General features: G+C 32.3%; 1 protein-coding gene across 2 annotated transcripts in view; it reads right to left on the bottom strand.

Annotated features, from left to right (window-relative positions):
• Window positions 1-767: 767 nt before the first annotated feature.
• LOC119837948 overlaps window positions 768-14,229 on the bottom strand; it is a 15,405-nt gene continuing 1,943 nt past the window's right edge. Inside the window, exons 2-5 of one of the 2 annotated variants that reach the window (XM_038363743.1) lie at window positions 7,264-7,421; window positions 5,502-5,701; window positions 3,415-3,629; window positions 768-1,123 (exon numbers count right to left, since the gene is read on the bottom strand). In XM_038363743.1, coding sequence (XP_038219671.1) covers window positions 1,118-1,123; window positions 3,415-3,629; window positions 5,502-5,701; window positions 7,264-7,421 — 579 coding nt within the window. In that variant the 3' untranslated portion in view covers window positions 768-1,117. Of the gene's footprint in view, window positions 1,139-3,414; window positions 3,630-5,501; window positions 5,702-7,263; window positions 7,422-14,229 lie in introns of both variants that reach the window. The other variant, XM_038363742.1, reaches the window with a different exon arrangement.

Genomic DNA, 14,229 nt, shown 5'->3' with positions numbered 1-14,229 from the left:
CCGAGGTCCTCACCAGCCACCACTGCTTTATGTTAATATTAAAATTATGTTATTAATATTCATAATTAATATTATATGCCACACATTATTGCCTGTTACTTTTAGATATTACAATAATAGACCTCGGTTTTCTTTGTTGTTGTTAAATTCGATCATTTGTTGCTATAGTGGAATTATAGATAAATCATCTCTGAAAATTTCAATTGTCTGACTATAATTGGTGATATACGTACGAATAGACAAACAGTCAGGAAATAAGTTATTATAATAAATAATTTTGTTTTTTCATTTATTTAATCTTTAATTATCGTCAAAGAGTTACTGCGTATATTTTCGATATAATGTATCTAATTGACGTGTTCATCAAATAAACAATTCTTCTACCTTTCTATATCAAAACGTATAGTAAAATAAAGTTTTATTAAACAATATAATAAATAAAATACCCTTAGCATGTCAAGAATTAAAACGTCCTAATTAAATACAGTTAGGTTTTGCAAGGTCGTTGGAGTGCCTAAGTCAATATTAAATTGTTGTATAAATAATGGGACTATTATATTGTGTCTATTTTTAGCTAGTAGTCAGCCGAGACTTCGCCCGAGGAACATATATTGCATATTAGCACAGACATAACTACAAATTCAAAGACGAAAATATGTTCGATATCGGTCTAGAAGTTCCGGTGGTAAACTCGTTCAAGCAAACAAAAATTTCAGCTTAAATTAGTATGGATAAAAAGCATGAAGGGTTATGAAATAAATGAATGGTTAGTGAATAATTATTTAATCCACATACACAATTGTTAGTACATTCCATGTTATTTATCAAGCAAATGCTTACGTTTTAAATGCGAAACCAGTATATTGTACAAGTTAGTAGAATTATCTTAGTTAAAATAAATAAATAAATATTATTTACATTCGTTATATACCTATGTCGGGTAGTGCAATGTTAGGAATTAATAATTTCAGTTATTCCAATTGTAGTAGGTACAATTGTTTGATGATCACACGATATAGAAACGTCCAGAATTAATTCCTAATTTTGCGGTTATTTGTTAGAAGCTGGTATCATCCTTTCGCCAAAATCTCCGTCAGATCCCATTCACCGATATGATTTAGTCCTTTTTGATGATAGCCTGGAATGTATTTGAAAATTAATTCTTTTTTATAATATTGACATTTTACACTTGTTCACCGCAATTAGTATAACATCGAATAGGTCTTATATATTACAAAAGGTCACTGACGTCCCTGAGAGCGAGGTATAACTCCAAATTCTAAAATTAGACGAAATTACCTTAATCTTCTATCAAACACAATAAGAATCACGTCAATCGGTTGAGAACTCACGAAGTTGTCGAATAACAAACAAAAAAACACAGTCGAATAGAGAACCTCCATCGTTTTTCGGATGTCGGTTGAAAATGAACATTGACTTTTCTGGGGAGATATCTCCCTCAAAAGATACTACACCAGATTCTATAATTACGTTAATCGGTTAAAAATTAACTAAGAAAACTAACAAAAAAAGCAATCGAATTGAATAAACCATACATTTTCGTGGACCTCAGTTGAAAAGGCTAAGAGTGCACATCGGATAAATAAAAGCTATTTAGTGAAGATGGCAACATCGTCTCAGATAAAAAAATGAAACAGCTAGATACCCTTCTCTGTGGCATATTGTTTTCATATATTTTTCTAGAATCATATATTTCTTTAGAATGGAAAGTTGACTGTAGCTTTTTTAAAAATCTCTAAACAATTTGTATAATTATGAATGATATACATATATAATACTCGTGCTAAAAACAAACATATTATATATGTATTTATAATGAATATAACATTTTGATACAAATTAATACCCTGTACAATGCACATTGCAATTACTTAAATTTATTGCTATATATTATTTAAAGTAAGGGTACTTAAAATAATATATAACAATAGATTAAAAAAAAAAAATTATTGATAAATAAAACATTGTATTTTCTTGTGTTTCATTTTATGCGAGTATTATACATTTAGAAATTAAAAAATTTTCAACGGATTTTAAACGCGATTTATTCATTAAATTATTAACTCGACGTTTCGAACACTACAGCGAGCGTGCTCACGTGGAGACTCCCTTTAATGAATAAATCGCGTTTAAAATCCGTTAATAAGTTTTGAATTTCTAAATAAAATATTATTAAAATACAAGATTGTAGTGTGGAAACAGTTCAGCGTATCTTTATTCTGAATTCTCTAGGCAGCTGTAAAAAACTTGTATCATTATTTAATGACGATTCTCTAAGAAAAAGACGATACGTGATAGCGTGTTTTAACAATTCATTCATCTGTCATTGGAGGTTGCTAAAGAATTGGTCTATATATAAGAAATAAAACAGACAAGTCGTGCAAACACGGAGATGCTTAATGGCTGAAGTACTTACAAACGAATATAAGAAATTAAACACAGTATAGTTTCAATAGATTTTAATCATGCACATGCTTTCATGCTTGACTGGCGAGAAAATCATTGCTATTCCGAACTGTCTTCAAGACGGTTGGAAGCATTTCAATATCGCTAAGGGAAGATGATTTCCGATTGTTAGAATTTCAGAGAAGAAAAAATTGTTCAGTTATAAACTGTGGTGATCATGTTATATAGAGTGGCGTTACGGTTTTTGAAATTTTCTTAAATATTGTCAAGTTAACTCAAGAAGAAGTTACACTGAGAAGTCAGTAAATTGGATTGTCACAAAGACATAAAGAATTGACATAAACATAAATTAATATTGACATTAAATCAACAAATCAATATATATTACTATATTTTTTATATTATCTCATGTTCTTTTATTATTCATGCACATTTTACGGAACTAGCTTTTCGCCCGCGGTTTTTCCCTGGGGATGAAATGTTTCGCGGTAAAAATTAGCCTATGACACTCTCTAGCCTCCTAACTCCAGATACAAAAATCATGTGAAAGAAAGACAAACAAATAAAAAAATAACAAACAAACATGCTTTCACATTTATAATATTAGTAAGGAATATAAACGAATACCACAGTTTATATTTCTAAATTATTCTCAGATTCAAATAAATATATTTATATTGTAAGTAAAAATTCTTCCCTTTAGAATAAATCTATTTCTCAACCAGTCGTAAATTGCAAAGAACGTCTTAACCTAATAAGCGTCCATGCATTCCATAATACAGTGTTACCAGGTGTAACATAAAAATGTCGCACAAAATATATTTTAATGTCAAGACTCTAATCCAAATCTTATTAATAATTAAGGAATTCTATGATTAATAAATATAAATAATAACATAATGACAAGATTATATTTCCCTAAAAATAGGGACATTAAACGAACACCTGGCAACACAATCACAGTTTAATCAGTTGCTAATCGGTCACCTGAGGAGAGAATAATTTCTTCAGTCCGATGATAGTCGCTAGGAGTAGAGCGATCTTGGAGATGAGGAGGGCCTTTCCAACCATCAGATAAAGACCCTTGAATGTGAGGGCGCCGAGAAGGCCGAATTTCATAGCGGCCGCCGCAAGGAATGGCCCCATGTTCTTGTTTCGTTGTCTGCCACTTTCGAATACTTTCGGTGCTTTCATTGATACTCCTGAAAGGAATAAGAAATTGTTGGTGAGTAACAAAAGCTAATACAGAAAATAGCAGCCCTAATTTCTTTTAATTGTACTTGAATCACACTGGCAAACAGTTGCCGCTTAAAATCCCGCGTATTCTGACAGCTGTCAATGTCATAATACTTAAAACTTTTTGATGTGACAACGTCTTAAATTAGGTTGCGGCTCGGAGTCACTCATGAAAAAGTGTAACGCCCGGTAAGGTTACGATGAGTCACCGAACTATGATCGGTCCGCCGCGCGCGCAGCACTAGAGAATTAGGCGCATTGAATCGGCGCGTGCTTGTGTCTCTGTCTCTGTCTTTCTCGAGCGTTCTTGGCGTTGGAAAAAAGACGTTGTCACGTAAAATCTTCGCCCGTAAAACCGACTTTACAGGCAACCATTTTTTTGTCCATTCTCTTCTACTTGTACTGGATAATATGTCAGTCCCTCCAGTGGGTGGAGCCGGTAGCAATTAGAAGATAAAGGCTCTCGAGTAAATGATTGCTTTTTCTTGATTAGTTTGCAGTTTTGATGAAATAAATTACTAACATAATATTATCATGTAATACGGAAGAACGATTGAAAACAAATTTTGCAAGTTTCTTTAAGAGTCAATTTTCTAGCGTTAGTAATTGGATATTGTTATTGTTTGCTTAAAGAATGGATGTTGACAGTTTTATCGCGGTCTCTTAGGGGAAAGTATCCAAATAAGAATACCTACCGAAATATTTTAGTACTGTTATATTTTTTTTAATTTACCGCTATTTAAAATCCCATCCTCAATAGTAAAGAAAACGTATTTTTTAATAATATCAATAAATTCACGTTGCATGATTTTGAGATATTATAAAATTGTAATCGCGGTCAAAAAATATTGTACTAACAATTCCATATTTTCAATTATCACAAACGTTTTCATGAAAATTTTAAAAACATGTTTAATTTAATCAACAAATAAGGCTCCAGGCTAAACCCACGAAAATGAATTTCATTTGCATTTAATTAAAATATAAGTACCTACACAGCAGGTGACATTAATTATTTAGTAGAATAAATCACTTTTATCGCCTTAAATTTTCAAATTATGCAAATGCGATTTACATAAGCTTGTCAGATTATAATTAGTGTTTAAATGATTTTTTCAAGTAATAATTAATTAGAAAATCGTACGTGGGGGCGAATGCAATTCCATCATGATAACACAAAATCTTTGATGATCGTTAGAAAATAAACATAAATAATTTAAAAGATTCAACAAGGAAATACGAGTTATTATCAAGCACATAATAACTTCTGAGTTCAACCTTAAGGAGATGAAAAATGTTATAAAAAGCGTATGTATATATATTAATATTATATATCAACTAACTGATATATATTAATTTAACTGCTATGTAATAAAGTGCGCGGATATATAATTATATCTATAGTCATGATTACAAAGCCCTCAAGTTAACCAGACATGCCAAGAAATTTGATCAAAGGTTGAGATGTGAAGGGGTGGAAATTAAAATTGAATCTCACGCCACGAGTGGCAGCCGACAGAAGTGATATTAATTATTGTAATTCAATTTATAACAAAATTGGCTGCAAGGGCTGGCCTGTTACGGGCCCTGGATGGCAGAATGCTTGAACGTACTTAATCATTAATACAGAACAGATAAAATAAGCTAGAAATGAAATAGTTCCCAATTTATATTAGTATGTTTGTCGCCGCTTTTCTTCTACTATTTTCTCGCGAATCTCGCAATTAAAGCACTGCATTGCGCGCTCGCTCGCTTAGCAGAAGGCGGTCTCTATGCCTTGCAAGCAATATATGGTAAATAGTTTTTGCCTCACGTATTACGTATGTATAGATACTAACCTACACCGAGGCTTCCATCTTTCTCCTGTCTGCCAGCAATCACAACATCTGTGTTGTCCAGGATCCTGTACCTCAATGACCGCGTTGTTGCGAAGTTCCAGAGCTTTTCCATAATAACCTGTTGGGCTTGGTCTTCTAATGATGTGCCTGCCCTTGCGAGGGACTCTGGCTTTATGGGGATTTCAGCTGCTGCGCCATTGCTGGAATAATTAACAGATAAGGTTGAAACATTGTTGTTTAGAAATTACGTTACGATTCTGGATTGTTTGAGAAAGTTCGATCGAACTTTATTTTCTTTACAAAATCATTGGAATCATTGTTGCAACTAAAGTATGAACTACGCTACTGTTTTACCTCACTTTCAGTCAGCTATTTCGAATAATGTTATATTAAAATTTATTATTTACATGAGGCGCATTTAATATTCAATAATTAACATGACATTTGAACAATGGTAAATGCTGTATGTCATGAATGAAGGCCGAATTGCCAATAATTAACAGTGATTCATATTTAATATTTAATGTCTGTTAGTAAATTCATTATTTCGATGAATTGATTGTACTCTACTATTTAGGTATTGGAATTAATTTCGTCATATCGCGTTGGTAAATGACGTGGAAAGCACGAAATAATGATAGTAAATGAGTATCAATAGAAATTACATTTTATCGTGTTAATAATAAAATGAATAGAGGGACTATTTGATACTGAAAACATAGAAATATCGATAGCATCTCAAAAGAAGTCTAGAAAGCAATTACGATTTACGGCCACGATAAAGTCTAGTTCGAAGTGGGTAGTTAGTAAGTCGCATTAGTGCTAATTACACTTACGCGACGTTTTGGTAAGTTGATTAGTCAGTCCCAGTAGATACATTACAGCAATTTATTATAGACAGCGCGTTTATTCCAGGAGAACATTCTAGAAAACGTGTTTAAATCTAACAGTTTTACGGTATTTGTTAAGAAATGAAGTGGAATTTATGAAACATGATTTTAATTAAAACTTTTTCTTGTTATTTGAAAAAAAATGTATTTATTATACAAGAATGTGTTGTTGTGAATGAAAAAAGCAGTGGTGGCTCAGTGGTGAGGACCTTTGACTTCAAAATCGATAAGTCGGGGTTCGAGACCGGGCGAGCGCGCAGGAAATAAATTGACCTTTCAATTTATCTGCGCATGTAGATAACATCACCACTGCTTAAACGGTGAAGGAAAACATCGTGAGGAAACCGGCATGTCCAAGAATTAAAAGTTCGACGGCATGTGACATCTGCCAACCCGCACTTGGCCAGCGTGGTGGATTATGGCCTGAACCCTCATAGGAGGCCTGTGTCCCAGCAGTGGGAACATATATGGGCTGATGATGATACAAGAATGTGGAATGTTTATTAAAGAAAACAAAAATTTTAGCATTGTCAAAATTCATTAAACCAATCTGTATTTAATATTTATTTCTTAAATGAGGAAATACGTAAAGAGAGAAGAAATTTACCTGACTTTTTCAAACAAAATGTAATGAATATAGGAAAACCACAGCATACCAAAAATCAGTTGTTCAAATACCATAATTTTAATACCAGCTTCCTATGCCTGGTATCTAGGGATGCGCGCTCCATCTTAAACTACATCAACCCTTACCAGCAGGTAATATCATGGTAGAAGGCGCTTCCTTCCTATTCGTTACAATAAAAAAACAAAACAATAGCACACTGCAGATCTATGCGGCTGTAAACCTACGAGAATAAAAAGCAATTCACCTTTCATCAACGATCATCATATCATCACTGAGTTGGAAGGCAGCTGTCCTCAGCATTCTGTCCACGTAGCCGACCAGCTCCACGGCAATGCATGACGACGTCTCCCGTGATGCGCATTTGTTGCTCAAGCCGCGCTTTAATGTTTCTTCTGTTGATACCTGGAAATTAATGATCACCATCATCATCCGCGTCATCACCTTCATAGTAATCATCGTTATCATCATTATAGTCATTATCAACTTATAGATGGGCGTCCACTAGTATAGATTTGAATCAGCAAAATTTCTTTGCCTTAATTTCAAAGAAAATAGAGATTTCTAATAAATTGAAAGATTGTAGTTGCCTTGGATCATCGATTAATTAATAATTTGATATTGTCTTAAAAGTTTTACGCTGCTGGATAGCAGTTTAAGGATTTAAAATGACAAAGATTTCCTATAGAAAAGACCTTTTTTTGAAAATCTTTTCGTGCAAAATTTTAGCATTGAGTAAAATATTAAGTATAATATAAAAGTACTAGTTTGCATTCCGCCCGCGGCTTCTCTCGGACATAAAATCTATGTCCTTTCTCTGGTTTCAAGTTATCAATTAATTCCATCATCATCATCCAGTAGTAGGCGCGAAGGAGAGACAAACAGACAGGGGTCCCTTTTGTATTTATAAAAGTTATAATAAATGTTATACTGATGTTATGTCTATAATATGTAGCCTTGAATATAGTCAACAAAATCATAGTAAATGGTTCATAAAATTCAAAATGGTCACGCTTCTTATTCGTGTCCTATTTCAGAGAAAAAACTCTAATAAACGTATACAAATAATAAAACATTTCAAGGATTTGACTTTATTATTATTTAGGACGCTGACTCAATAATCTCATGAGCTCTAAGCGCCCTTGGGCAAACAAAATTAATGTATAAAGCGTTGTTAATCACGGAAATTTAAGCAGTAGCGAGGAATTAAGTGACAAGTACCTTGTAATTCGTTCTTTTGACGAGAAGCTTTCAAATATAATCCTGGTATAATTTTATGTTAAAATCAATTTAACGACTTCAATTTTATAGGTACCAAGTACGACCTAATACAGAATAAATTTGCATTTACATCTTTTCTGTACCACAGAACATCAATTAAAAAAATATATGGCTAATGCCTTTTTCTAACATTAAATCTGCGGGATTATAATTCAAACGACGTTTTTAATTACATTATTATGTACAATGAAACATAAAACAAATACATGTGAAAACTTGTAATTGGCCTTATTCTCTTTTTTCCACTTTACTACGATTGTATTTATAAATGTAAGTTTTCTTTTAATTAAATAAATATACAAATAAATAAATAAACTATATGGATGGGTACGTATCTATCTCATATCATACATAGATGTTTTTGCGTAAAAACTACGATTCAAATTTTGATGAAATTAAATGGCTTAAATATCAGTATGACACACATGCTTAGCTATAATTTACGAGGTGTTTACGTGTATTTTTTTGCGAGTTGCGTCCACTTACTAGGACCCCATTTCTATCCCAATACAATACATTCCAAATGTCCATCTGCCTTATTGCATTCAGATCCCGAATGGAGTTTATGGTGGCCAACAAATCTGCGACTAATTGTTATGCCTTTAATGGACTGCGTGCATCATGGTACCTCGTTATCTTCCCCTTCGGTAATAATAAAGTAATGAATCCTAAGCCACACTGCCACACTAATATTAAGCATAGAAATATCTATGACATTTATTATCTTACTAGCCGCACGCCTTCGCCCGGGTAGGCATTTATCGTAATTGAAATAATATAAACAACGCTATCTTTTCAGTCGGATGAAACTGCACATGGTGTGCAAATTTGATTAAAATCGCTTGAGTAGTTTAGGAGTCCATCGCGGACAAACAATGTAATATGCAATTTATATATATTAAGATTTAGTATATTTCCAAGATACTACAGACTATATTGTTAAATATAGTCTGTACTACTATATTGTTAAATTTAAGAAACCCTTCATTAAATTATCATGATCTCGAAGAAGAATCAATAATGTATACCATGTGATTTTACTTCTTACTAAATTATTGACAAATTGCATAATGTATGAAAAAGAAAATTAAAGTGATAGCACAGCTAATTGTACACGAAAGTAATTACTTTCGTATTATTCGTATTCGAAAAGAAAATCATGAAATTGCTAAGAAAATCCGCCAAAGAAAAATGAAATGCATTCCCACCGTCATCAGTTCAAGGTTACGTATTGTTCACTCAGCGTTCACAAAGTGAACAATGAAAGATGAAAGACGGAAGAAAGTCGTTTTCTAACTTTTGCTTCTTACTTTTCGTTTGTCTATGAATGCGTACTAGCTTTTCGCCCGCGGCTTTGCCTCGCATTATGAAAGAAAATACAAATGAAAATTTATTTTTGTTAATTTATTTACTCACATATCTTTAACTTACAGTAAAATATATACCAAAACAGCAAAGACTACAATGATTTCAAATGATTTAGAAATGCTGTACAATCAGCGACAAATGATGTAATATTAGTATTAAAATGACATGTTTAAAAGTGTCCTATATCACTCTAGCCTCCTATCTTCTGCGAAACCATATATAAAAATGTAACTCCCTTGCGATGAGAAATAAAGGCAAGACAATTAAGCACGTACAATTTATAAGGATACTAGCATTTGCCCGCGGCTTCGCACGTGTTAATGCGGAGTAAATTAATAGATATTATTAAACATATAAACCTTTCTCTTTAAATCACCATATCAATTAAAAAAAACCCCATCAAAATCCGTTGCGTAGTTTCAAAGATAAGCATACATTGGGACATAGAAACAGAGAAAGCGACTTTATTTTATACTATGTAGTGATAATAACATCGTATCAAATTATTTCTAACGAGACTTTCCAGAAGGGCATGACCAGTTTGTAGGAATATTTTATACAAATTCCTTGGGTCTGAGAATAAACCGAAAATATATTTTATGACCGTTAGTGATAAGGGTGTGCTGGCGAAACTACGTTAGGTCAGCTTGTAATTCAGTAAGTTTTATATTTTTCCAACCATCAAATTTGAGCACGGTTCAGCATTTAAATAGATGTTTTTGTTCCATATAAGCAAAATTTTAATTCAAATCCTACTAGTCCTACTAATATTATAAATGCGAAAGTTTGTAAGGATGTCTGTGTGTTTGTTGCTCTTTCGCGTAAAAACTTCTGACCGGAGTGCAATGAAATTTGGTACGTACACAGCTGGACAACTGGAATAACATATAGGCAACTTTTTATCCCGATACTCCTACGGGATACGGACTTACGCGGGTTACCGCGGGGCGCAGCTAGTATCAAATATCTATGAGATAGAGAGTAGTAAAGTAGTTACAGTTAAGAAAAATCTTTCCTAGCAAGCTTAGTACCTACTAAGTGGCCTCAAAAACGTGTTTTGTTTGGCATTTTAGGGACGAGTACGTTATTTTATGTGTTATTATGTTGAGATAGATGGAGCTTCGAGTTTTATAAAACATCTGTATATCTGTCCATTTATCTTTTATGATTATATTTAAAAGCTTAAATTGAATTTATTTAAAAAATAGAATTCTGTAGGCGATTTTTTTAAACATTAGTGATATTAAATATGACAAGAGCATAACTATTTTTGGCATATTTAAAGACGGACAAAAATTGTTTCGTTCTTTTATCTTCTAGGTAGACGTGCAATCATGTGGATCACATCTCCGCTTCCCATCAGGTGGGATTGTGGGCAAACGCTTGCCTGTCTATTATAAAAAAAAATTCTAATACGACCAAGTATCAATGGATAACTTAATTTCCTATTTTCCGTTGGGAATGTTGTGGTTATGTGGTAAATTCATAAAAAACACGCTTCATTGAAAAAGTTTACAAAAATAAATAAAAAATCTCTTCTTCTCTTTGATGATAGATCTTTTTTGAAGATGGCAATACACTCACTCTGGAGACTGTTTAACACCAGGAGATACATGTGCTCGTTAGCTCTGACGTCATATTCTTTGTAATAAAAAGTGTTATAACTGTTTATGGGCGGTGACCACTCCACGTCAGGTGGCCTGCTCCTTTGCTTGCTCAGCGATAAAAAGAGAAGATTACCCTCAATAAAAATTATTTCTACAAAAAGATAACCGGCGTCCCTGGAGGGTGAGGTACTCTAGATTCTAAAAAGGTACACAACAATTTGGTTACATAACCAAAAACACATTCTGTCGAATTGAATCGATCAAAGGTCTGAAAGATACAAAATTTCCCCTAGAAATTCTCACAGAGTGTTCAGCCATCATCAAAATCAATTTCATTAGCATATCTTACCCGTAAACAGATGTTAATATTAAGTACATATAGTACACAATTAATTATCACCTAACTATTAAATTATAGTTTCAATGTCAAGGCAATCGCTGGGAATTAGCACGTCGTACCGGTTTTCCGCTTTCCAAGTGTAAATTATACCGCGTAGGATGCGATAAGTTATGAGCGGAGCGATTTTATTCACTTAAAAAAGGACTTGTAATTGGTTTTCAGACCTATTTTTTCACTATACAGTAAATCTACATACCGCTATATAAACTGTGACATACCAAATACCATACCATGATTAAAACGAATGTCAATGTGATAAAATGTCTGATAATATTACTCAAAGAAAGAAGACTTTAAAGATATGATACAAATTTTAAAACAGGCTGACGTGCTGAAACACATATGTGAAAAATAAGTGGAGCAGACTGTAGATTTATATTGAAAGAAAAATAATAAATAAAACACCGCCGCAAGGCGAGATACTGTACAAATAATTATAATTAATCTGCTGCTTTTTACATTTTCATATTGCTTTATGGAAAGAGAAACATTTAATTATATAGATGTTGACTATGATAAACTATCTTCAATATTTTCAAATATAAGCGAACCTCGTATCCCATTAATTCATAAAAGTGCAAAATCATAAAAAAAACATGTTTTGTTTTCTTCCTTCACGTATTGTTCTTTAAATCGCTTACGCTCATGCCTTAACTACCAGGTTTTAATTGCAAATACGATATATTTGCGCAGTGAAACATAGAATAAGGTCAATGAAAGCATTTTCATCGAGTGTCGTATAATTACATGTTTATTGGATAAGCTCTACTTAACAATGATACATTTGTGAAATTATTTTCATCAGTTTTTGCAATAAAATATTTAATCATTAACAATTATCTGACTTCAGGATTGAAACGGTAAATAGAATAAATGATTGGGGCTTTTTGTGTTTATATTTTTTTAACTTTATATAACTACTAGCTGCGCCCCGCAGTTTCACACGCGTAAGTCCGTATCGCGTAGGAATATCGGGATAAAAAGTTGCCTATGTGTTATTCCAGTCGTCTAGCTATTAATGTACAAAATTTCATTGCAACCGGTTCAGTAGTTGTTGCGTGAAAGAGCATTTAAGAGTTTGTTGTGTACAAACACCCATTCTTTCAAACTTTCCCATTTATATATTTATATAATATAAGTAGGATTTAATACCTAATAGTTTATGTAACTACTTAATACCTAATACTAAACAATGGATACCCTGAATTAAAATGTAAAATTTCCTGTGTCAACTATGGCAATCTATGGCATATTTCGTTAAAAGAAATTAATCTGTATAATACATTCTTATTTATTTATAAAAATAACAACTTCACTCATTTATTTACCTGTGAATAAAAGTTATAATATAACGCTGAAGAGCTTGTTTGTTTGTACGCGCTAGTATCAGAAACTACCAGATCGTTTCAACATATTTTCAGCTTGCATGTGTATGTGATCCCCGAGACCTATAAGCTATATTTTATTACCATGATCCAAAGTCGAAACCGATGCGGCTCTAGTATCTTATAAAAACGTTGATTCTATCAACATTGATATAATAAAATTATTTGTATTAATCTTAGAGTTGTTGTTAATAAAAACCTGAGTATAAATTTTTATTTACTGTACTATGCTATATTAATACTGTTTATCACAATTAATCCTGGCAACTTTTTAATTGAAAAATAAAATCGTTTTAAATTAAGAATCTATTTTTGGCAACGATTAATCAAAATTAACATGGAACCAGTCATGCGAGTCTAATCGCCGAGGGTCTATACAATTAGGCTGAAATCTAAAGCAGCACTTATTTAATTTAGACCTTAATACACATATGAAGAGCTTTGAAAATCAACCAGTTAATAATATCTCAGACCTATTTATTCTGACTTATGTCATCAGAGTGGATACTAATTGAAGTACGGATTTAACTCTCACATTTCTTTCTGTGTTTTATTATTCGTCGAGATATATATCAAATAATTTATTTAATTTTTAGTTTTATAGCATTGAAATGCTTTATAAATGAGATAGGACCCGATCCCGTAGGATCACGGGTGGTCGAGAGGCTAGGCGTTGCTACGGTTAGGCAAGATACGCAGGTTCGAATCCTGCCTCGTGATCAGATTTTTTCTATTCTTTAAAAATTTTTCAAATAATTTATTGTTAATTACGGTGACGAAGTTGGGAAAATAAGTTAAGGTTCTAAACATTCAAATTTGCTTTTTATAAGTTATAATAATGTAAAAAAATAATGCTTATGTATAAATAAAAAAAATATGATTATGACTCGTTGCAACATTGAGAGAGACACTTCCATAAAATTTAAATAAGTGGAAGAATAATAAGATTACATAAGTTATTACATACTGTTTGATTTAAAGAATCACTATAAAATTAATAATGGTGTAAAAATTCAATGTTATATTATTTACTATGAATTTACTATTTATAATGTACTAGCATTCCGCCCGTGATTTTGCCTGTATAGTGAAAGGAATAAATACTTAGTCTGGCCATAAATACTGTTACACTTAATTATAAAAAAATATTACATTTGAATTTCGAATCTGTC

This window comes from Zerene cesonia, chromosome 29 (assembly GCF_012273895.1).
Source record: "Zerene cesonia ecotype Mississippi chromosome 29, Zerene_cesonia_1.1, whole genome shotgun sequence".
In the NCBI taxonomy this organism is placed as follows: domain Eukaryota; kingdom Metazoa; phylum Arthropoda; class Insecta; order Lepidoptera; family Pieridae; genus Zerene; species Zerene cesonia.
Note: the sequence above shows the minus strand (reverse complement) of the source record. Positions and strands in the feature narration are given on the sequence as shown.